The sequence below is a fragment of the Odocoileus virginianus genome, chromosome 5 (assembly GCF_023699985.2).
Source record: "Odocoileus virginianus isolate 20LAN1187 ecotype Illinois chromosome 5, Ovbor_1.2, whole genome shotgun sequence".
NCBI classification, from domain to species: Eukaryota; Metazoa; Chordata; class Mammalia; order Artiodactyla; family Cervidae; genus Odocoileus; species Odocoileus virginianus.
The window spans coordinates 40,134,966-40,160,008 of record NC_069678.1 but is presented as its reverse complement, the minus strand read 5'-3'; the positions used below and the strand labels follow the sequence as shown (position 1 = coordinate 40,160,008).

General features: G+C 36.1%; 1 protein-coding gene across 1 annotated transcript in view; it reads left to right on the top strand.

Annotated features, from left to right (window-relative positions):
• The window catches only part of LOC110127155 (calcium-activated chloride channel regulator 1), a 28,010-nt gene extending 5,663 nt beyond the window's left edge, over positions 1-22,347 (top strand). The window contains exons 6-15 of the mRNA XM_020877251.2: positions 960-1,140; positions 8,025-8,252; positions 10,211-10,435; positions 12,627-12,804; positions 14,822-14,922; positions 15,268-15,492; positions 15,622-15,892; positions 16,458-16,628; positions 17,338-17,577; positions 21,960-22,347. Of these exons, the coding sequence (XP_020732910.2) occupies positions 960-1,140; positions 8,025-8,252; positions 10,211-10,435; positions 12,627-12,804; positions 14,822-14,922; positions 15,268-15,492; positions 15,622-15,892; positions 16,458-16,628; positions 17,338-17,577; positions 21,960-22,300 (2,161 nt within the window). The 3' untranslated portion in view covers positions 22,301-22,347. The remainder of the gene's footprint in view (positions 1-959; positions 1,141-8,024; positions 8,253-10,210; positions 10,436-12,626; positions 12,805-14,821; positions 14,923-15,267; positions 15,493-15,621; positions 15,893-16,457; positions 16,629-17,337; positions 17,578-21,959) is intronic.
• Positions 22,348-25,043: the final 2,696 nt, after the last annotated feature.

The following is a 25,043-nucleotide window of genomic DNA, read 5'->3' as shown; positions in this document are numbered from 1 at the left end:
AGTATAGGAGTTTCAGCTTCAGCATCAGTCCTTCCAATGAATATTCAGGATTGATTTCCTTTACGATTGACTGGTTCGATCTCTCTGAAGTCCAAGGGACTCTCAAAAGTCTTCTCCAACACCACAGTTTAAAAGCATCAACTCTTCAGGGCTCAGCTTTCTGTACGGTCCAACTCTCACATCCATACATGACTAATGGAAAAACCATAGCTTTGATTCAGTGGACCTTTGTCAGCAAAGTAATATCTGCTTTTTAATATGCTCTTTAGGTTGGTCATAGCTTTTCTTCCAAGGAGTAAGTGTCTTTTAATTTCATGGCCGCAGTCGCCATCTGCAGTGAGTTTGGAGCCCAAAGAAATAAAGTCTCTCACTGTTTCTATTGTTTCCCCATCTACCTGCCATGAAGTGATGGGACCAGATGCCATGATCTTAGTTTTCTGAATGTTGAGTTTTAAGCCAACTTTTTCACTCTCCTCTTTCACTTTCATCAAGAGGTTCTTTATATATATACATATACATATATGTACACACACACACATACACACATGTGCAAGTATATATGTATATGTGTACCATGAGTAGGAAATCTAAGAGGGTTTTAAGCATATGTTGACTCTCCCCTCTCCACTGGGAAGCAACTCCTCTGTATCTTTTAACTCAATTAATTTTCACAACATCCCTATGAGGAATTATCATCTTTAGCTCAAAGTCACAAGGAGCTAATAGATATGTTGATCACTTTAATGAACGGTGAATATTAATACATATGAATTAACATCATGGTTCTTGTTGAAATTGATGGTGAATAGGGGTAGGACACTGTGCTTACTTTTGTCAAAATGGAATTTGGTACATGGTCCATAGCAATTATCACTGAGGGAATGATTTTAGGATGTTAATACCTATTCATAATCTCTCTGGCCTTCATATATAAATGTAATCTAATTCTTTCACCATAGATGTTCAACTCACATTACTGGTACTAATGTGATTTTCAAGAAATGCCAGGGAGGCAGCTGTATAACAAGGCCATGCAGACGTGACTCACAGACAGGGCTGTATGAAGCAAAATGTACATTCATCCCAGAAAAATCCCAGACTGCAAAGGAGTCCATCATGTTTATGCAAAGTCTCCATTCTGTAAGTACCTTCTTTTTCTGGTCTCACAAAGGAAGTCTTTGGGAAAAATTAATTAGGGAAGCTGAATTTTCTACAGTGAAATTATATATACCAATAGAAGTAAGGAAAATTACTAAGACAGTTAACTAACAGTCATTTTACCCAGTCCTGTGTCACCAGTCCTGTCAGAATATATCTGGAAATTATCCCATACTTTATTACTAACCTGTCTTTTTTTCTTCAGAGGTAAAACTGTACCCTCCTCATTGCTATCACAGAATTTATTATAGCATCCCTTCACTCATTTGGCTTCTGTAGTGTCTAGAACTACAGCCTTACTTTAATTATTTCTTCTAAGTGTTATTCATACTACTTTTCCAAAGTAAATCATTCTGTAGCTTCGGAAAGTACTGCTTTCCATTACCTTCACACTAAAGCACACTAAGCTTGGCAAAATGACATTGAGAAAACATAAATGGCTCTGTCTCTACAGAACAACAAAAAGCTGCTTAATCTGAAATTTAATTCTCTAGTTTTTTAAATGGGAATTAAAAAATACTTTACAGCATTACTGCTGTTAGTTTTATAAGAGCTAATATAAATAAAGTATGACCACAGTGCTTAGCACAAGGTGAGTACAAAGTAAACTTAAAATTTTTAATTTTTTTAAATTATAAAATATTTGGATAATAGGAAATGGTCTCTTTCCCTGAATAAATTCAGCTTCATTAATGTAAGCATATTATAGTTTTTCAGTGAAAGTTTCCAAACATTACAAATAGACTTTTAAATATGAAACATACGAAAGTTATCAAAAACAGCAAATCAAAATAAAGAATACTATCTTTAGATAGTAAACTAACAATTATAAGAAGCAAATTTTCATATGCCAAATTACTAGTAACACAGACTTTATGGATAGAGGTTTGTAAAAGTCTATTATTTCCAATAAGCTTTAAAATTGCTTTGAAGTCTAGGGCATTAATAATGAAAGACTTGAGTAAAAATATAGACTTGATAATTTCTTCTAAAACTCCTAAGTGAATCTAGTGAGATTTTTAAATAAACATTGTTTTCCAGCCTAATAAAGCTCCTTCCTCGGAATATTTGAAGCATGAGTCTAGAAATCTCACTTTAACCTGCAGCAAGTAGATCCACAAAGGTAGCCAAGAATTCAGCATCAAAATAGATATTAGATCACGTGACACAAGAAGATAATTGGAATATATACTGTCTGTACCAAACTATAAACTCCAAAAGCATTTGCCTATTAAGAGATAACTGATGCTGCCTATCAGAAAATAAATAATAATGAAGAAGGAAAATCATGTAGCTGAAATATGGAGGGCAACATATAAGATATGGCTCAGAGATAAAATACTGTACTTTAACTATAATATCTTGTGCATAACACTACCTTCTAATTATTATAACATAGACTAAATACATACCTTCTAATTATTGTCACATAGACTAAATACATTGTATGACTGTATCCAAGGCATAAGCTCAGACCCAGGAGGAATATGCTCTGAAATAATGAATATTCAAGTCCATGATTTTCTTCCTTTAATTTCATTACTCCCACTTCATGTCCAGCACTGTATTAGGAGCAGAAAAAATATACAAATAATCAAAAATAATTGTTTTTGAGGAACTCAATTTAGTGAGGTTGGTAGATATAAGAAAAATAAGAATACAAAGTAGGAAGAAATAGAAACCAAGTATTGTGGGAGTACAGAAAATGTCTCCAACTAGAGGTCAGAAAACGGTTTCTAAAAGAAAATGAGCTTTGAGTTGGGATTTGAAAAAAAAAAAATTAGTATGAACTTGCTAAAGCGGGAAAAGGAAGTGTATTCTAGGCAAAGAAACAGGTTTACAAAAACAAAGATGGAAAAATACATGGATGCCACACATGACTGCACTAGTTGAGCACTGCCCAAATTATCGGCAGCATAGTCACTAAAATTTTAATATTTATTAGAACAATTTTCAAATTATTGCTGTTGTTCAGTCACTAAGACTTGCCGAACTCTTTGCAACCCCGTGAACTGCAGCACGCCAGGGTTCCCTGTCCTTCACCACCTCCCAGATTTTGCTCAAACTTGTGTTCACTGACTCAGTGATGCCATCCAACCATCTCATCTGTGGTTGCCCCCTTCTCCTGCTGCCTTCAATCTTTCCCTACATCAGGGTCTTTTTCAATGAGTCAGTCCTTTGTATCAGGTGGCCAAACTACTGGAGCTTCAGCATCAGCATCAGCATCAGTGCTTCCAATGAATATTCCGGGTTGGTTTCCTTTAGGATTGACCATTTTGATCTCCTTGCTGTCCAAGTGACTCTCAAGAGTGTTCTCCAACACCACAATTCAAAAGCATCAGTTCTTTGGCACTCAGCCTTCTTTATGGTCCAAATCTCACATCCATATATGACTACTGGATAGAAATAAAAAAACTTGAGAAAGGGGCACCTTTTTATAATTAGCACACATTTCCTGTTCCCTTTTTCCATTTGGATTGGCAAGAACTTTATAAAAGTTTCTGGAATACTCTAAAGAACAGGAGAAAGTTCAGTGTTCTATAAGCAAAATATACACGGTAAGGGAGAAACATGGAATGAGACTGAAACACAAAATTGGAACCTACAAACCTAATGTGTTTGGATTTTTATTTTATCAACATCAGGCTTGTAATGTAACCAGCTAATAATTCCTTCAGGACAATTCTATTGGCTGTGAAAAACAAAAGGGAGTGAGATAGTGGAGGTAGGCAGACCAGTTGGAAGGACACAAAAACAGGCAGACAAGAGACCTGAAGGTCACGAATAAAGGCAGTGACAGTAATAAAAGGAGTCATGTTTCATATGCATTTCATAACATCAAGATGATTATAAATCACTGCTTTGACTGAAAACTATACTTTTCTTCCATCCAAAATATCCCCTTCTGAGAAATATAAGTTAGAACATAAGAGAAGGAAAAGAAACTCTTACAACTTGAATAAAAGTTATGCAGGTTTAATAATTTAGTTCTAAACCTGAACTTATAGCCAGAGATTTATATAAGGAAGGCATTTAAGAAAATAAAATGACACTTACAAAGCTGAGACTTTACTGTAAGATGAATTCTCTCCTAATGCCACACTAGTTTATCCAGTGTTCTTCCAAGTTACTAAATTTTCAAAACTTGGAGAATTTTAATAGGTTCTATAGTAATGGAACATCATTTGGCAGAATTACTGGACATGACTCACCAGTTCAGTTCAGTTCAGTGGCTCAGTCGGGTCTGACTCTGCGAGCAATGCACTGCAGCACGCCAGGCTTCCCTGTCCATCATCAACTCCCGGAGGTTACTCAAACTCATGTCCATCGAGTCAGTGATGCCATCCAACCATCTCATCCTCTGTCATCCCCTTCTCCTGCCACCTTCAATCTTTCCCAGTAACAGGGTCTTTCAAATGAGTCAGCTCTTTGCATCAGGCGGTCAAAGTATTGAAGTTTCTGCTTCAGCATCAGTCCTTCCAATGAATATTCAGGACTGATTTCCTTTAGGATGGATAGATTGGATCTCCTTGCAGTCCAAGAGACTCTCAAGAGTCTTCTTCAACACCACAGTTCAAAAGCATCAATTCTTCGGCGCTCAGCTTTCTTAATAGTCCAACTGTCACATACATACATACTGGAAGAACCATAGCTTTGACTAGACAGATCTTTGTTGGTAAAGTAATGTGTCTGCTTTTTAATATGCTGTCTAGGTTGGTCACAACTTTTCTTTCAAGGAGTAAACATCTTTTAATTTCATGGCTGCAATCACCATCTGCAGTGATTTTGGAGCCCAAAAAAATAAAATCAGCCACTGCTTCCACTGTTTCCCCATCTTTTTGCCATGAAGTGACAGGACCGGGTGCCATGATCTTAGTTTTCCATGTTGAGTTTTAAGACAGCTTTTTCACTCTCCTCTTTCACTTTCATCAAGAGACTCTTTAGTTCTTCTTCACTTTCTGCCATAAGGGTGGTGTCATCTGCATATCTGAGGTTATTGATAATTCTCCCAGGAATCTTGATTCCAGCTTGTGCTTCATCCAGTCCAGCATTTCTCATGATGTACTCTGCATATAAGTTAAATAAGCAGGGTGACAATATACAGCCTTGACGTACTCCTTTTCCTATTAGGAACCAGTCTGTTGTTCCATGTCCAGTTCTAACTGTTGCTTCTTGATCTGCATACAGATTTCTCAGGAGGCAGGTCAGGTGGTCTGGTATTCCCATCTCTTTCAGAATTTTCCACAGTTTATTGTGATCCACACAGTCGAAGGCTTTGGCATAGTCAATAAAGCAGAAATAGATGTTTTTCTGGAACTCTCTTGCTTTTTCAGTGATCCAGTGGATGTTGGCAATTTGATCTCTGGTTCCTCTGCCTTTTCTAAATCCAGCTTGAACATCTGGAAGTTCACAGTTCACGTACTGTTAAAGCCTGGCTTGGAGAATTTTGAGCATTCCTTTACTAGCATGTGAGATGAGTGCAATTGTGTGGTAGTTTGAGCACTCTTTGGCATTACCTTTCTTTGGGATTGGAATGAAAACTGACCTTTTCCAGTCCTGTGGCCACTGCTGAGTTTTCCAAACTTGCTGGCATATTGTGTGCAGCACTTTCACAGCATCATCTTTTAGGATTTGAAATAGCTCAACTGAAATTCCATCACCTCCACTAGCTTTGTTTGCAGTGATGCTTCCTAAGGAGGCATCACATTTCTTTTTTTTCTTCCCATATTGTCATTACTTTTTCAGGAGTGTTATTTTATTTATGTCTGAATTCACAGAGCCAATAACATTCAGAGTAACAATGTAACAATGTAACATTGTTACGTATTTGTTTTCAAGCTTTCCAATAAATTATAAAGAGATAGCAAATACTTAGGCAATTAAAGAAGGCTGTTTTCTTTAGCCCACTTTTAGGGGGCAGCTAGAAATTACTACAAATCCTACCCCTTTTTCCATTAAACTTATTTCAAAGCTTGAATTCCCCAAGATTCTAGAAGGGAAAGTAAGAAGGTAACTTAAGCAGTTAAGATGATGTCAGCCACCATCATCCCCCAAGGACTTCCCTGGTAACTCAGATGGTGAAGAATCTGCCTGCAGTGCAGAAGACTTGGGTTCGATCTCTGAGTCAGGAAGATTCCCTGGAGAAGGAAATGGCTACCCACTCCAGTATTCCTGCCTGGAGAATTCCATGGACAGAGGACTCTGGTAGGCTATACAGTCCATGGGGTCACAAAGAATCAGACACCCATACCTAAAAATATTACCAAATAATTTCCCAGTGCATATGATTTTACTTTGCTTTTTCTCCACTAAATTATGCAAAACATGTGAGAATGTTAGATTATGAAATAATTGTTAATTCAGTTCAGTTCAGTTCAGTCGCTCAGCCATGTTCGACTCTTTGTGACCCCATGAATCGCAGCATGCCAGGCCTCCCTGTCCATCACAAACTCCCAGAGTTTACTCAAACTCATGCCCATCAAGTCGGTGATGCTGTCCAGCCATCTCATCCTCTGTCGTCCCCTTCTCCTCCTGCCCCCAATCCCTCCCAGCATCAGGGTCTTTTCCAACGAGTCAACTCTTCGCATGAGCTGGCCAAAGTATTGGAGTTTCAGCTTCAGCATTAGTCCTTCCAATGAATACCCAGGACTCATCTCCTTCAGGATGGACTGGTTGGTTCTCCTTGCAGTCCAAGGGACTCTCAAGAGTCTTCTCCAACACCACACTTCAAAAGCATCAATTTTTCAGTGCTCAGCTTTCTTCACAGTCCAACTCTCACATCCATACATAACCACTGGAAAAACCATAGCCTTGACCAGACAGACCTTTGTTGGCAAAGTGATATCTCTGCTTTTAATATGTTATCTAGGTTGGTCATAACTTTCCTTCCAAGGAGTAAGCGTCTTTTAATTTCATGGCTGCAATCACCATCTGCAGTCATTTTGGAGCCCAAAAAAATAAAGTCTGACACTGTTTCCACTGTCTCCCCATCTATTTCCCATGAGGTGATGGGACCAGATGCCATGATCTTAGTTTTCTGAATGTTAAGCTTTAAGCCAACTTTTTCACTCTCCTCTTTCACTTTCATCAAGAGGCTTTTTAGTACCTCTTCACTTTCTGCCATAAAGGTGGTTTCATCTGCATATCTGAGGTTATTGATACTTCTCCTAGCAATCTTGATTCCAGCTTGTGCAATTATGGTGACTGCAGTCATGAAATTAAAAGACACTCCTTGGAAGGAAAGTTATGACCAACCTAGACAGCATATTAAAAAGCAGGGACATTACTTTGCCAACAAAGGTCCATCTGGTCAAGGCTATGGTTTTTCCAGTGGTCATGTATGGATGTGAGAGTTGGGCTGTGAAGAAAGCTGAGCACCGAAAAATTGATGCTTTTGGACTATGGTGTTGGAGAAGACTCTTGAGAGTCCCTTGAACTGCAAGGAGATCCAACCAGTCCATCCTAAAGGAGATCAGTCCTGGGTGTTCATTGGAAGGACTGATGCTGAAGCTAAAATTCCAATACTTTGGCCGTCTCATGCGAAGAGTTGACTCGTTGGAAAAGACCCTGATGCTGGGGGGGATTGGGGGCAGGAGGAGAAGGGGACGACAGAGGATGAGAAGGCTGGATGGCATCACCTACTCGAAAGGCATGAGTTTGAGTAAACTCTGGGAGTTTGTGATGGACAGGGAGGGGCGTGCTGCGATTCATAGGGTCACAAAGAGTTGGTCACGACTGAGCGACTGAACTGACTGACTGGCTGACTGAAAATATGTGAAGGATATATAACACAGCCAGCTGTATATTTGGAAAGGGAGGTAATGCATCAGTTACTGTATAATTGTCTTTCAACTGATTTTTTCCAGGTGACCGAATTTTGTACAGAAGAAACACACAATACAGAAGCTCCAAACCTACAAAACAGAATGTGCAATGGCAAAAGCACATGGGATGTAATCATGAACTCTACTGACTTCCAAAATACATCTCCCATGACAGAAATGAATCCACCAACCCATCCTACATTTTCATTGCTCAAGTCCAAACAGCGAGTAGTTTGTTTGGTACTTGATAAATCTGGAAGCATGTCTTCAGTAAGATTTTTATTTTTTAGCTCTTTTCAATTAGATATTTAAGCTAATAGAAGTATAATTTAATCTTAGGTTTAGTTTTACTAAGCTAACTAAAATTTATTGTTCTAATAAATTTTAATTGATGACTTTGTATGGACAAGCACTAGAAGATAATATACCAAAATAAAAGTAATTATCATATTAAGGTTATTGGATTATGTATGACGTTTATTCTTTTAATTTTTAGTTCTAACAAACAAGAAATAATATAAATGAACAAAAAGAAAAAATGAAAATCACTCATGATTCCACCACGGAGCATATTATAATTCTTTTTTTTCTGTTAATGCATTTGTATTTCCTCCTCAAAAATGTGATTATCTTACATAATATTTCATATTCACTTTGGGAGACATTAACTAGTTCCCCATGGTGGAAGACTATCTTAATTACAATAATTCTGATTGTTCTATTTTTGCTGTTTGCTCCCTGGACCTGTAGCTGTGTAATTGGATTTGTTTCTAGTTGCATGAAGGCTTTCAAGTTACAAATGGTTGTCCAAGCTCCTATGTTTGCCACAGCCTCCTCCAACAACTATTACTTGGGGCCCCTGGATCAGAGACCCTCAATGAGGGTTAGGAGAATGTGTTGCCTCAACAATTTAGGGACTATGCCCCTAAACAGCAGGAAGTAGTTATGGAATGAAAACGACGCCCCTTTCCCTTGGCAACATAATTCTCCTAAAAGAAAAGGGGAAAATGAGAGAGTCATTTCCTAGGCAGGTTGATAAGAAGTCTAGGGGTCCCCAAGGAGAGAGAGGTCTGGAATATTCAAGGAGGAAGAAAGGACAAACTTTCTTACTTTTCTCCTCTACATTCCTTAGGATTATACAACAATAATGTATCCTGCCTGAGGACAGTGTTTGGATTAAACCTTCTGGCTAATTCTGTTATCTTAAAACATAAATTATGGGAGTAGGTCTGGTCTTTACAAGGATGTATCCTGCCTGAGGACAGTCTTTGGATTAAACTTTCTGGCCAACTCTGTTACCTTAAAATGTAAATTATGGGAGTAGGTCTGGTGAGGTCTTTACAACCCCCAGACTTTCTTTGGATTCACTGGAGAGTATATAACTCCATTGCTAACACTAGCAAGGGGTTACTCTTTCTACCCCCTTCTGATGTCTATGTCAGAAGCTTTCTCTATCTCCTTTATACTTTAATAAAACTTTATTGCACACAAAAAAACATAGTATTTCATAATATGATTTTTTTACTATACCTTAAACACTCCCCAGGGGAAAAAATGATTCCATGAAACATATTTTAATGATTGTATCACATGCACAAACTATAATTTAGTCAAATAACCTCCCATTAATGGACATTTTGATGATTTTTCAACTTATCAAAAACTACACTGCAACAAACATTTTTGTGTGCACTTTAAATTATTTCCTTATTGTTAAAGAAGATGGTATACATTTTCAAGGCTTTCCCAAGTATGACATGACTGACTTTTAAAGCTTTTCTTTAATATTTCTTTTTAATATAGTGAAGTTAAATGCTAAAATACAGTAATCAATTATTACCATGCTCTCTGGCCATGAACGTCCTTTTCACCAGTCTGTCAAGATTGGAGGAAACTGAGGGATTGTTCAGACATGCCACAATAATTGATTCAATGATTACTGGAATTATTTAATCCCTTTAGTTTAAATTATAAGAATTTGTTAGGGATATTAAAACAAACAGGGGCTTCCCTGGTGGCTCAGAGGTTAAAGCATCTGCCCGCAATGCGGGAGACCCAGGTTCGATCCCTGGGTCAGGAAGATCCCCTGGAGAAGGAAATGGCAACCCATTCCACTATTCTTTCCTGGAGAATCCCATGGAGGGAGGAGCCTGGTAGGCTACAGTCCACAGGGTGGCAAAGGGTCAGACAGGACTGAGCGACTTCACTTTCACTTTCTTTTCTTACAGGAAGATCGTCTCTTTCGAATGAATCAAGCAGCAGAATTATACTTGATTCAAGTTATTGAAAAGGAATCCTTGGTTGGGATGGTTACATTTGACAGTGTTGCTGAAATCCGAAATTATCTAATAAAAATAACTGATGATGATGTTTACAAAAATATCACTGCAAATCTGCCTCAAAAAGCTAGTGGTGGAACTTCAATTTGTAGGGGGCTCAAAGCAGGATTTCAGGTAAAATAAAAATGCTTTTATAAGTATCATTTGCATTTATTATTACTTTTAATATTGTCCAGCTCTCTTACAAGAAAGAGTTGGGAGCATAGAGGTTTCCCATTTAAATAATTTTTTTCAATAGTAAAAGATGTTTATCTGTTTTCTGTTTTCACAATCAATAGTCAGACAAAAAATAAAAGATAATTACAATCACAAGCCATAATCAGGACATGATTAACCTAACAATATAAAATAATTACATACAGTTTGGGGGGTCAAGCAGAGTGATGTGGTAAGTGGAAGTACCTACATGCACATGTTTTTATCCGCCCAGCCAGTCTTTTAGTTGGTGCATTTAATCCGTTTACATTTAAGGTAGTTATGGATATGTATGGTCTTACTACCATTTTCTTAATAGTTTTGGGTTTATTTTTTGTAGGTCTTTTTCTCATCTTGTTTCCTGCCTACAAGTTCCTTCAGCATTTGTTGTAAAGCTGGTTTGGTGACACTGAATTCTCTCAACTTTTGCTTATCTGGAAAGCTTTTGATTTCTCCATCAAATCTGAATGAGAGTCTTGTTATGTAGAATATTCTTGGATGTAGATTCTTCCCTTTCATCACTTTAAATATATCATATCATTCCCTTCTGGTTTGTAGAGTTACTGTTGAGAAATCAGCTGATAACCTGATGGGAGTTCTCTTGTATGTTATTTGTCATTTTTCCTTGTTGTTTTAAATATTTTATCTTTGTCTTTAATTTTTGACAGTCTGATTACTACGTGTCTCAGTGTGTTCCTCCTTGGGTTTATCCTTCCTGGGACTCTCTATGCTTCCTGGACTTGGTTGACTATTTCCATTCCCATGTTAGGGAAGTTTCAGTTATTATCTCTTCAGATATTTCCTCAGGTCCTTCCTCTCTCTCTTCTACTTCTGGGACCCCTAAAATGTGAGTGTTGGTGAGTTTAATGCTGTCCCAGGGGTCTCTTAGGCTATCTTCATTTTTTTTCATTCTTTTTTCTATATTCTGTTCTACGGGAGTGATTTCCACCTCACATATTAGTTCAAAAGTTTTTCTTAATGTTTGATATGTGTCATATGACATTTTGACCACAGACTATTGCTAAAGAGATTATATCAAATTACATTCAAACAAATAAAAACATCTTAATTACTTATGTAATGAAATCATATAAGCTTTTACTTACAGAATCAGAGCAATAATATCTGAAATTTCTAGAGCATTATTAGTGCCTATATTAAATGCTTTTCATTCATAATCTTACTTTATTGCTACCATTAATTTTTAGTCAGGCACTATTATTATGCCTATTTTGCACATAAAGAAACTGAGGTACAGAGTAATTAAATATCTTTCTCAAGGTCATATAATCAGTAATTGGCAAAACCATGATCAAAACCTGGTCTTTCTTACTCCAAAGTTCAAAAAGGTAATCATTACACTGAACTCTTTATAGAACTTTATTATAAGTATAAATTATATTCACATATACATATATTTTATATATACATATACTACAGAGAGACTAAACACTCGCTATTCAATTCAGCAAATGGAAGAGCTAGAATTTACTCTCAATTTCCTGAGTAAATTGTGTTAGCCACTATTCTTGGTAAAAAATCAGGAAAATACCACCCCCCCAAAATTACAGTATTTGATAAATTCATGAACTTCCTTCTTCATGACAGGTCAATGTTTTTTCCAGGAAATCCTAAGATTCTTTAATTATCAACTAAAATGTTTAAAAAGACACAAGTCACATCATTTAACTTTGCACACCTGCCTTCAGTCATGATTTTACAAATGTTGTCTAGTCTGCAAATTACCAAAACTGCCTGGGTCATCGGGCTCTACCCCAAGTATCTCCTGAGATAATAATAGTTAGCATTCACTGAATATTTACTGTATGTTAGTGTTCTAAATGTTATATTCTTTCTGTCTTGGATAGCTTGAGTATATGTGAAAGCACTATTAACATTCTGCCTTTGGAAACCTACAAGACCATTGTACATTACACTCATTTCCAAGCTAGCTCAACTTGGAATGACAACACGAAGTTTTCTTTTGCCTACTCTGATGTATAGGCCTAAAGACTTTTCCAAGATTAAAGAAGAGGTTTATTCTTAGTTTGTATGTATTTAGATAAGATATTCCCTAATTATTCATAATAGTCTGGTTTTTCAACATTAGGCAATTATCCAGAGTCACCAGAGCACTTCTGGTTCTGAAATCATACTGCTAACTGATGGGGAAGATAATGAAATACACTTATGCATTGAGGAGGTAAAACAAAGTGGTGTGATCATTCACACCATTGCTCTGGGACCTTCCGCTGCCAAAGAACTGGAGACACTGTCAGATATGACAGGTAAACTTTTGGAATAGAGTTTGAATAGAAAATAACTTTTCAGTTTCTCTCATTTCAGGGATTCTTTCCCCTTAAACTATAAACTGCTCAAAATTTTCCTGTCCTAAAAAATTCATCTTTGTCCTTTCCTTCTCTTCATCCTTCAAATTAATCTTTCCTCACCCCATTTCACTTCTCTCTGTTTCTACCTATAATAGTTTCTTTCTAACATTAGTCAATATTGTGCTGTCTTCATTCATTTCTCATCACCTTTTACCATCAAATGAACCTTTGCTCTCATGGTTACTGGACTTACTCAACTGCACTTCCAAAATTCTTACTCAATATCTTACCTGCTCAATATTACAGTAGAGATTCAGCTAGCACTATTTTATTGAGGAAGAAATGTAAAACCTAGAGAATAAAAATTACTTGCCCAAAGCAATATAGTAAGACAGGGCTTCCCTGGTAGCTCAGCTGGTAAAAATCTGCCTGCAATGCAGGAGACTTGGGTTCAATTCCTGGATCAGGAAGATCCCCTGAAAAAGGGATAGGCTACCCACTCCACTATTCTTGGGCTTCCCTGGTGGTTCAGATGGTTAAGAATCCACTTACAATGCAGCAGACCCAGATTCAATCCCTGGGTTGGGAAGATCCAGGGAGGAGGAGCTGGCAATCCACTCCAGTATTCTTGCCTGGAGAATCCCCAAGGACAGACAGCCTGGTGGGCTACAGTCCATGGGTCTCAAAGAGTTGGACACAACTAGCAACTAAGCACAGCACAGCATAGTTAGAGAACTGAATACCAAATCTTGTTCTCTGTAATCCACGCTGTTCCAGCTCCTGACACCTAAGTTATCTCCCTCTTCATTAACTCTTGCGTCATTTAGTATCTGCATTTAATCAATTTTAGGGCTTTCCTGGTGGCTCAGAGGTTAAAGTGTCTGCCTGCAATGCGGGAGACCTGGGTTCAGTCCCTGGGTCAGGAAGATCCCCTGGAGAAGGAAATGGCAACCTACTCCAGTATTCTTGCCTGGAGAATTTCATGGACGGAGGAGCCTGGTGGGCTACAGTCCACAGGGTCATAGAGTTAGACACAACTGAGCGACTTCACTTTCACTTTACTTTCACTTTCTTTAATCAATTTTACTTTATTCTACACTGTCATTCTCTAATCGTTTTGGTATATCTTAATATAACTAGAAAATAAGCAGCTAGTTTAATATTGTCTTTAATTTTTATAACATTATTTGGTGATTAGATAAGCTTTACTAATGTGGCAAGCACTTAAATCTAATGATTGATTTTAAAATAATATTATTTGGCCAGTTTTCTTCTTTATTCTAAGATATTTTGAGCAAGGTTTACTTATTGTAGCATTACATCTAGGATACTGATATACTAAAAGTTCCTAAGGTCTGGAAAATTCATCTTTTTAAGTTTAAAAAGAAATTTTTAATGTATTTTATAGTATATTGATAAGAGTATAATATCAAATATGACTTTACCACTTAAAATTAGAATCCTATGGAATATGACTCAGCCATAAAAGAGAACTAAATACTGCTGTTTGCAGCAACATGGATGGACCTAGAGATTGTCAAACTGAGTGAAGTAAGTCAGACAGAGAAAGACAGATCTATGATATCACTTATATGTGGAATCTCTAAAAAATGGTACAAATGAACTTATTTATAAAACAGAAACAGAGTCACAGACGTAGAAAACAAATTTATGGTTACCAGGGGCAAAAGGAGCTGGGGAAAGATAAATTGGGAGATTAGGATTGACATATAAACACTACTGTATATAAAATAGATAACTAATAAAGGCCTACTGTATAGCACAGAGAACTCTACTCAATATTCTGTAATGTCCTATATGGCAAAAGAATCTAAAAAAAAGAATGGATAAATGTATAAATGATTCACTTTGCTACATACCTGAAACTAACATTTTGTTAATCAACTATATTTCAGTAAAAATTTTTCAAATAAAATAAAATTAATATTATAAAAGAAATAAAATTCCATTTTAGGAGGGAATCGGTTTTATGCCAATAAAGACATCAATGGCCTTACTAATGCGTTCAGTAGAATTTCATCTAGAAGTGGCAGTATCACTCAGCAGACTATTCAGGTCAGTATCTTAAAAAAATTATTTGCCTTTTCACACTTGTAACAAATTTTTATTATCCTAAATACTAACTTCTTTCTCTAATAAATAACTCATCTGTCTGAAAACATTTCGGGTTCCAGAAGAAAAACATCCTACTGAATTTGCTTTTTGTGATACTTATAGTCACTTTTTCTTTGGATTCTTCTATTTTTAATAAATATAAACATTCAGCCTAAGTCTTGGTTATTTTAATTGAAATTTTAAAAGTATATTTAGAATTTCTCTGAACTGACTAAACTTTGAAATCTTATTAACTGTAATAACAAATCAGTCTCATGTGTTTGTTGTTTATATTTACATTAACAGTTGGAAAGCAAAGCCTTGGCAATTACAGGAAAGAAATGGGTAAATGGTACAGTGCCCATAGACAGTACAATTGGAAATGACACTTTCTTTGTTGTCACATGGACAATACAAAAGCCAGAAATTCTTCTCCAGGATCCAAAAGGAAAGAAATATAAAACCTCAGATTTCAAAGAAGATAAGCTAAATATTCATTCTGCTCGTCTTCGAATACCTGGTATTGCAGAGGTAAAAATATTTTTTTATTTTCTCCATGCTTTATCAACCAATTTTAAGGAAAAAATGAAGACAACATCTCATATAGGAGTAGGAATATATTACAAAAGCTCTAAAATAGATGTTTTTTTAAATTTTCAGACAGGTACTTGGACTTACAGCCTTCTAAATAATCATGCCAGCTCTCAAATGCTAACAGTGACAGTGACCACTCGAGCAAGAAGTCCTACTACACCCCCAGTAACTGCAACTGCTCACATGAGTCAAAATACAGCACATTACCCTAGCCCAGTGATTGTTTATGCACAAGTCAGTCAAGGGTTTTTGCCTGTACTGGGAATCAATGTAACTGCCATTGTAGAAACTGAAGATGGACATCAAGTAACATTGGAGCTCTGGGACAATGGTGCAGGTAGTAACAATCTGCATCAACTTCCACTGAACTTAAAATCCTACTACAGTCACATGTCTTAGAAGTCAGGATTTCCTATATATCCAAAGAAACATACTTTAAGTGAATTAAATTTAATTGTAATGCTTTTAAAACTTTTTAACCTTTCACTCAGTTATCTTGTCTAGGCATGAACATAAGCATATTCATCTTCTTTAAATTTTATGAATAATTTTACTTTTCCCATATAACAGAGTACAATTTTTCTCTATTTTCATTGGTATCAGTGTTTTACATTTGCTTTCTCCAGTTTAGTTACATTTTCCTATTTTGATAGGATTCTCTTATGAAATAATAATAACTAATATTAATTGAATGTTTACCATGAATTAGACTTTTCCAAAATCAAAGGTTGGCAAGTGGCCAAACCAGACTTTGAACCCAAGTGGCCTGATTCTTGGATTCATGTACTTAAAAAATTGTGCTATACTATCCTCCAAAATAGCTTCCATCACTAGGGCTCATAAATAGTTGATGTTGTCATTTTTACTTTGTGGTATATCTAATATTACATTTCAATATCAAGGTGCTGATACTGTCAAGAATGATGGCATCTATTCAAGATATTTTACAGATTACCATGGAAATGGTAGATACAGTTTAAAAGTACATGCCCAGGCAAGAAACAACATGGCTAGGCTAAGTTTAAGACAACCACAGAACAAAGCCCTGTATATACCAGGCTATATTGAAAATGGTAAGTGGCATTAAAATAGAAATATGTCATTTATCTAGGTAAATTATATGTGACAAGCATTCAGATTAAAAGGTACCATGGAGGTGGTACTAGTGGTAAAGAACCCACCTGCCAATGCAAGAGATGTAAGTGACATGAGTTCCATCCCAGGGCTGGGAAGATCTCCTGGAGAAGGAAACGGCAACCCACTCCAGTATTCTTGCCTGAAGAATCACCCTGGACAGAAAAGCCTGGCTGGCTACAGTCCATGTGGTTGCAAAGAATTGGACATAACTGAAGTAACTTAGCATGGAAAACCTAAGTATAGAGTTATATAATCAACTTTATGTTTCAAAACCATATTTATGATGAGGGACCTAGTTTTGTTTACATCTCCCTCAGTTCATTTCAATTACACTGAAAAAAATTTACTGTGGCAAGCATTTTGCTATATACTGGAGCTACAGAGATAAATAAGGGGCCATCCTTGTCCTCAAAGAATTTAGAGTCAAGAATAAAGACAGATGGGGTAAGCAATAGTACTAATATTTCATAATGTCTCCTCATCAATTTTAAAATAACACCAATAAAATAAGCTTTTTTTCCCTAAAAGTTATTACTTTTTCAATAGCTGCTACTATCACTCAATATTAGCCCCCCTACAGCTGCAAATGAGAGAACAAGAATAGATATGGCAATATGAAAAGTTACAAAATTGCTCTTTTGGTAGGTAAAATTATACTGAACCCACCCAGACCTGAAGTCAAAGACAACCTGGCAAAAGCTGAAATAGAAGACTTTAACAGACTAACCTCTGGAGGGTCATTTACTGTATCAGGAGCTCCTCCTCCTGGTAATCACCCTTCTGTGTTCCCACCCAATAAAATTATAGACCTTGAAGCAAAATTTAAAGAATATCATATTCAACTCTCATGGACAGCCCCTGGCAATGTCCTAGATAAAGGAAAAGGTAAGTGTGATATTATATTTTTAAATATTATATACTACAAGAATAAATATTATATACCATAGGCTTTCATTTGCTCAAAATTTTCTAATGTCCTATTTATAAATAACATATATAGATTGTCTACTATCAGTCACCTGTTTTAATATGTGAAAACTTAAGCCCCAAGAGATAATGGATTGGCCCAAATTACTTCTATATTTAATAAAAATTAGAAGTCTAACTCACTCTCATCAGATTCTGTTGTACCAAACTGCCTCTCACAAAATGAACTATCTTAGAAATTCTTTGAGAAGACTGATTTCCTAACAGAGAAAAATTTTTCTATGTATTTCTGTACTTGCACAATTTCATTCATTCATTGACCTTTTATTGATGTTTCAAAAACTATTAGGTTCTTAAGAAATAAACTCTACTCTCAACAGTTAAATAGAGAAGATAGTTCCTGAAAATAAAAGATAATTTTATAGAATATAATGAGATACATTATTGAATGGCCACTTCTATTAATAGTTGAAGGTTAAGATCACAAGGTATATCTTAAAGAACTTTTCAGGGAAGACAATCCCTGACCTAAGTCTTGAAGAATGAAAGAAGTTAACAAATTTAAGTGAAGATGTCCCAAAGAGAGGATCACAAGCAGAGATCTGGCTATGGAGTTTGAATTAAATTTCAAGGCCAAAATATCTCACTCATTCAAAGTTCCTCATAATAAACTGCCCTCATTCCAAAAAGCTTATATCACTTTTAGCTTTGCTTTAAACTTAACTAAATTAAATTAGTATTTATTGAATGACTATCATATTCCAGAATTGTGCTAGACTAGAGGATTCTTATGGGGTAAAGCCAATCTTGTTATTTTCCCTTTAAAGTGGTAAAATGAAAGTAATATGCATATCAACAGACACAATAACTCAGAGGTTGTCAGTGCTTAAAAGTGACTTTCAATGCTCCTTCACTTGGATTATAATACACCCCTCACTATATGCTCTCAAAAGAAATGATGCTTCTTAATCTTTCATTTCCTATGTAGTTATATTTCTTTTTGTTATTATTACACAATGAAAAAAATCATTCTGAAGCCAAAGGAAACATAAAATACCTACAAAGAGCTCTTTGTACTTCAGTACTGAGACTCTTATCATGACAGCTTCTGAAATACATTATGACCCTTAAAACTATGGTGAAATATATATATATATACTTTCACTGAAAAAGCCATAAATGAAATTATCTGACTATATGTTTAGTTCTAACTTGAATTCAGTTAAGATTAAGCCTTTAGATTAAGGCTGGATTCATAATAAATGTCCCTTATGCTGCTTACAGGAACTAAAAGAAGGAAGAAAGTATTTCAAAGAACTTCAGTGTGTTTAACCTCAAACGCCTACAATAGGTGGGATCTGATCTCCCTCTTTTCTTGTAACTAATAGGAAGATATTGTAGCTCTATCAAAGTTTACCCTTAGACATTACAAAATGAGGTAGTAGCAGTATCTCAAAACATAAACGAATAGCCTATATAATTTTGAATGAAAAACTTAAATTTACTGGGACCCAATTTCCATATCTGTCATATATGCAAATCAGACTAGATGGCCTAGAATTACTAAAACAAGTAGATACAATTCTAATATTTCATGATTCTCTAATTTTGTCATTTTGGGCATCAACTGAATAAACATTTTTGGCCAAAAAGTAATATTTTTATTAAAGTACAATTGATCTACAACACTATTTTAGTTCTCAATACATAATATAGTGATTTGATGTATCTATACAGTACAAAATGATCATCACTTTAAATCTGGTTACCATCTGTCACCATACAAAGTTACCATAGTATTACTGATGACATTCTCCATACGCACATTTCATCACCATGACTCATTTATTTTGTAACTGGAAGTTTGTACCTCTTAATCTCCCTTACAGACTTCACTCACTCCCCCCACTCCCCTCCCATTTGGCAAATACTTGTTTGTCCTATGTATTGATGAGTCTATTTCTATTTTGTTATATTTGTTCATTTGTTTTGTTTTTTAGATTCCACATATAAATGAAATCACATGGTATTTGTCTTTTCTATCTGACTTAATTCACTTAGCATAATACCCTCTAGGTCCATCCATGTGGTCATGTAATACAAGATCTCATTCTTTTTATGGCTGATTCTGTTGTGTGTAAGTATGTATATATAGGACTTCTGTGGTAGTTCAGCTGGTAGAGAATTCACCTGTGATGCAGGAGACCTCAGTTCAATTCCTGGGTTGGGAAGACCCCCTGGAGAAGGGCTAGGCCACCCACTCCAGTATTTTTTGGATATATATATATATATCCAAATATATATATATATATATATATATATATTTTGATATATGGACACTTAGGACCATTCACCTATCAATGGACACTTAGGTTGCTCCATATCTTGGCTATTGCAAATAATGCTGCAATGAACATAGAAGTGCATATATCTTTTTGAATTAGTGTTTTTGTTTTCTTGAGAAAAAATCCCCAGAAGCAGAATTGCTGGATCATGCAATCATTCTACTTTTAATGTTTTTAGTAACTTCTATACTGTTTTCCTGGAGAAGGCAATGGTACCCCACTCCAGTACTCTTGCCTGGAAAATCCCATGGACAGAGGAGCCTGGTAGGCTGAAGTCCATGCGGTAGCGAAGAGTCGGGCACGACTGAGCGACTTCACTTTCACTTTTCACTTTCATGCATTGGAGAAGGAAATGGCAACCCACTCCAGTGTTCTTGCCTGGAGAATCCCAGGGACGGGGGAGCCTGGTGGGCTGCCATCTCTGGGGTTGCACAGAGTTGGACACAACTGAAGTGACTTAGCAGTAGCATACTGTTTTCCATAGTGGTGCAGCAATTTATAATCCCAGCAACAGTGCAAGAGGGTTCCCTTTTCTCTACATTTTGGCCAACACTTGTTTTTTGTTGTTTTTTTAATAATACACATTCTGACAGGTGCAAGGTAGTTTTGATTTGCATTTCCCTGATGATTGGGCACTTTTCATGTGTCTTTGGGGGCCCAGAAATAATTCACATTGAAAACATAAACTGAACCTTCATAAAATTGGAAAGCTCCTTCTCAAGCAGTAGGAGTTCATAGAAGAGAGTCATCAAGTGATGAAACACATAACCAAGACTTCAAGGAGAAATTGAACCACCTGTTGGGCCTTGAAGAATAAGTACAATTTTCATAGATAGGGAGAGGGAGGCACATTCCAGGGATTCACATCAGGGAGAAAAGGAACCAAATAATAAGCTCAAAGTCAAGAAAGCAAAATTTCACAATGAAATATTTGAATTAAAGTAAGGGATAGATGGATAGTTAGATAGACCCACCAAAATTAAATGCAGAGAGGATGTGAAGAGTAGCGGAAAAGATCAGATCGATAAGATGTATTTATTAAAAGACTCAGATGTTAAGGCACAGGGCCTGAATTAAAAAGAAAACCCTAAATTTAAGTTATTCACCACGTACTTAAAGCATCTTCAACATTTCATGAAATAAAGTCTTCACTTCAAAAAAAGACATTCAATGTTTTATTGTTCACGGCATTTCCTAATGTTAAAATATATTTCTTTATGGCTCTGATGGATTTCTAAAAGCATTTTGAAATGAAACACTTGTATTATCTTTCTTTCCTTTCTTGATAAAGTAACAGTAATAATAACTAATATTTCAAACATTTATTAAGTCCCAGACATTGTGCTAAACACTTTTCATGCATTCTCACATATAATTTTCATCACTAGCATTCCATATATATTTGTTGGATGAAAGGAATGATTGATTCTTTTTATAGTTAAGAAAACTAAGAAATATTAAATAAATTTTTCTTTCTTATAGCTAGAAAGTAGTAGAACTAAGGTGCTAGTCAAAGTCTGCCTGGCTCTTAAACATGTTTAATTAGTACACATTCCAGACTCTTTGCCTCCCTTTGCTCTTTGTCCATATCCCTGGTTCCTACTCTACTTATCTGCTCTCTTACTCATCCATCTTATAACTCCCTCTCTCAGCTTAATGGAAAATAGCACAGACATAAGGTACTGAATGTCTTTACTATACTCAAACATTATTATGTTCCTTGTTCTAAATCAAAAGTAGACTCGGTTCTTCATATTTCTATTTCTTTAAAAATTGAGATCCATTTTTAGTACTATACAATTTTAAATTAAATTCTTTGTGATTAGATAACTAGATAAAAAACTGTTCACATATTTGTTCTTAAAATAAAGAAGATGGAATAACCAGACAAAAACCCAGTGTGCATTTCTGATAGACTCTTAAATGTAAAACAATGTGGTAGCAATAAGGTATGTAGTGATTCTAACGTACTTGAAATATCTATTTGTTTTCCAGCCAACAGCTACATTATAAGAATAAGTAAGAGTTTCGTGGATCTCCAAGAAGATTTTGACAATGCTACTTTAGTGAATACTTCTAGTCTAAAACCTAAGGAGGCCGGCTCAGTAGAAAATTTTGAATTTAAGCCAGAATCTTTTAGAATAGAAAATGGCACCAACTTCTACATTGCAGTCCGAGCCATCAATGAAGCCAATCTCATCTCAGAGGTTTCTAACATTGCACAAGCAGTCAAGTTTATTCCTATGCCAGAAGACAGTGTCCCTGCTCTGGGTACCAAGATTTCTGCAATCAGTTTGGCAATTTTTGGATTAGCTATGATTTTATCTATATTTTAAACTAGGGGTTGCATCAGAACTGAGATTCAATGTTATACATAGTTGTTATACATAGTTGGCAAACATTTATTTAGGATTTTAATTTGCTATACACACTGTCTATTATAAAGCTATTTGAAATATAAGTGAATGCATGAAAGTTGTAAATTTCCTAAATACTTGAGTTTATTAGTTATAATTAGTTTCACTTTAAAGCAAAATTAATATACCATTTCCTATCTTAGAAAAATCCATTTATTAACTAACCATAAAATACAATGCATATTTTTACTTGCTAGCTGTTTTTTCTTTTTTCTATTTTTGGCCGTGCCATACAGCTTGCAGAATCTCACTTCCCCAAATAGGAACTGAACCCAGGCCACACCAGCGAGAGTGCCAAATCCTAACTTTTTAGGCCACTAGGGAACACCTTACTTATTGGCTTTTTAAGAAACACTTTCAAAGTGTGCTATAAATTCACTTGGTATACTAACAAAATCAAAGTTTTTCTAAGCCATTTGAAAAATATTTATGAGTCCACAATAGAAATAATTTTATGATAGAATTATTTAGGTTTCATTTTTATTATGAACGAATACTTCATATTAACAAAAACCATAATAAAAAAAGACTATAAGATAATTTTTCAATGAAATATGATCCAAAGCAGTAAGGAGGTCAAATTTGTTTTTTATCATTGATTAAAAGTGGTCTATCAAAGCTTTGACCCTAGGCATGAAATGACCATTAGACAAGAATAGTTTACTTTTGTATGTATTGTGGAACATCACTAAAGACCCATTAATATTCTGAGACCATTATTAAATCCTAAGGATATCATCAAGATGCTCTATCAAGGCAGGGATTTGTTTTGACTTCTATATCCTCAGAATCTAGAAGAATATTTGACACATAATATACATTTAATAAATATTTGTGAAACAATTTAATGAACATTTTCATTAATCAATGAAATTCAAGTTTGACCAACTACATTTCAAAAAATCCATAAAAATATCATGTGCACATGGTATTGTAAGAATTTGATACAATGAAAACCAACCACTTAATAATGGTGATCTCAATCAACACAGCCAGTAAAAGTCACGCAGTCGTGTCCGACTCTTTGCAACCCCATGGACTGTATGTAGCCCACCAGACTCCTCTGTCCGTGGAATTCTCCAGGCCAAGAGTACTGGAATGGGTAGCCATCCCCTTATCCAGGGGACGTTCTCAATTCCAGGATGAAACCCCATCGCCTGCATTGCAGGCTGATTCTTTACCATCTGAGCCACCAGGGGAAGGCCAATCGACACATAGCATTTGTATTATTGATCCTGTTCATGATGCCAATTGTCTCACTGTTCACACAATTCACACAATTCACTGAACCCAGGGTAGGCAAGGTGCAAGCTAAGAGGCTGGAAGAAGACACGAGGAGCCGTAGGAACTGCTGCTGCTGCTCCTGCGTCGTTTCAGTCGTGCCCAACTCTGTGCGACCCCATAGACGGAAACCCACCAGGTTTCCCCGTCCCCGGGATTCTCCAGGTAAGAACACTGGAGTGGGTTGCCATTTCCTTCTCCAGTGCATGAAAATGAAAAGTGAAAGTGAAGTCGCTCAGTTGTGTCCGACTCTTTGCGACCCCATGGACTGCAGCCCACCGGGCTCCTCTGTCCATAGGATGTTCCAGGCAAGAGTACTGGAGTGGGTCGCCATTGCCTTCTCCGGTAGGAACTGCAGATGCGTTTATTCTATCCTGGCTGGCATGGCAGCAATAACACAGCTTCTCTCTCGGCTGACGCAGCAGCCATAATATAGCCATAACATAACCTCATATAACATAATCATGAGGCTGCTCCAATGTAGGCCCAATGCAGCAGCAGCCAGGGCTTTCATGCCTCATTAGACTCATCAGAAAAGACCCTGATGCTGGGAAAGATTGACGGCGGCGAGAGAGAACGAGATAGTTGGATGGCATCACCAACTGAATGGACCTGAGTTTGAGCTCCAGGAGATGGTGAAGGACAGGGAAGCCTGGCATGCTGCAGTCCATGGGGTCACAAAGAGTCAGACATGACTGAGTGACTGAACAACAACAGGCATATCATATTCAAACTGAAGAAAATAAAGACAAAAAAATCTTGAAACAAGCTGGAAATAAACATCTTACCTATAAAGTAATAGGATAAGAATTCTTTTCAGAAGCCCTGCAAGCAATAAGTAGAGTGATACATTTAAAAGTGTTGAAAGAGAAACCACCAACCCAGAAATCTGTGTCCAGCAAAATTATTTTCAAAAACAAAGGGTATTGTTTTGTATATGTATGTTAGAGATGTTCTAATTTTCTTCTTATACAAGTAGCTATTCAAAAATAAACTCAAAATGGATTAAAGACCTAAATGTAAAGTTGGATAGTATAAAACTCCTAGATGAAAGCATAGGCAGAACACTCTTAGACATAAATTGAAGCAATATTTTTTGGCTCCATCTCCTAAAGCAAAAGAAAACAAAAGCAAAAATAGACAAATGGGACCTAATAAAATTCAAAAGCTTTTGCATAGCAAAGGAAACCATGGACAAAACAACAACAATAAAAACATACTGAATGGAAGAAGATATTTGTAAATGATATGATTGATAAGGGGTTAATATTCAACAGATTTAAAGAGCTCACACAAGTCAATACAAAAACACAAACAATTCAATTTAAAAATAGGCAGAACTGAATAGACATTTTTCCAAGGAGAAAATGCTGATGGCAAA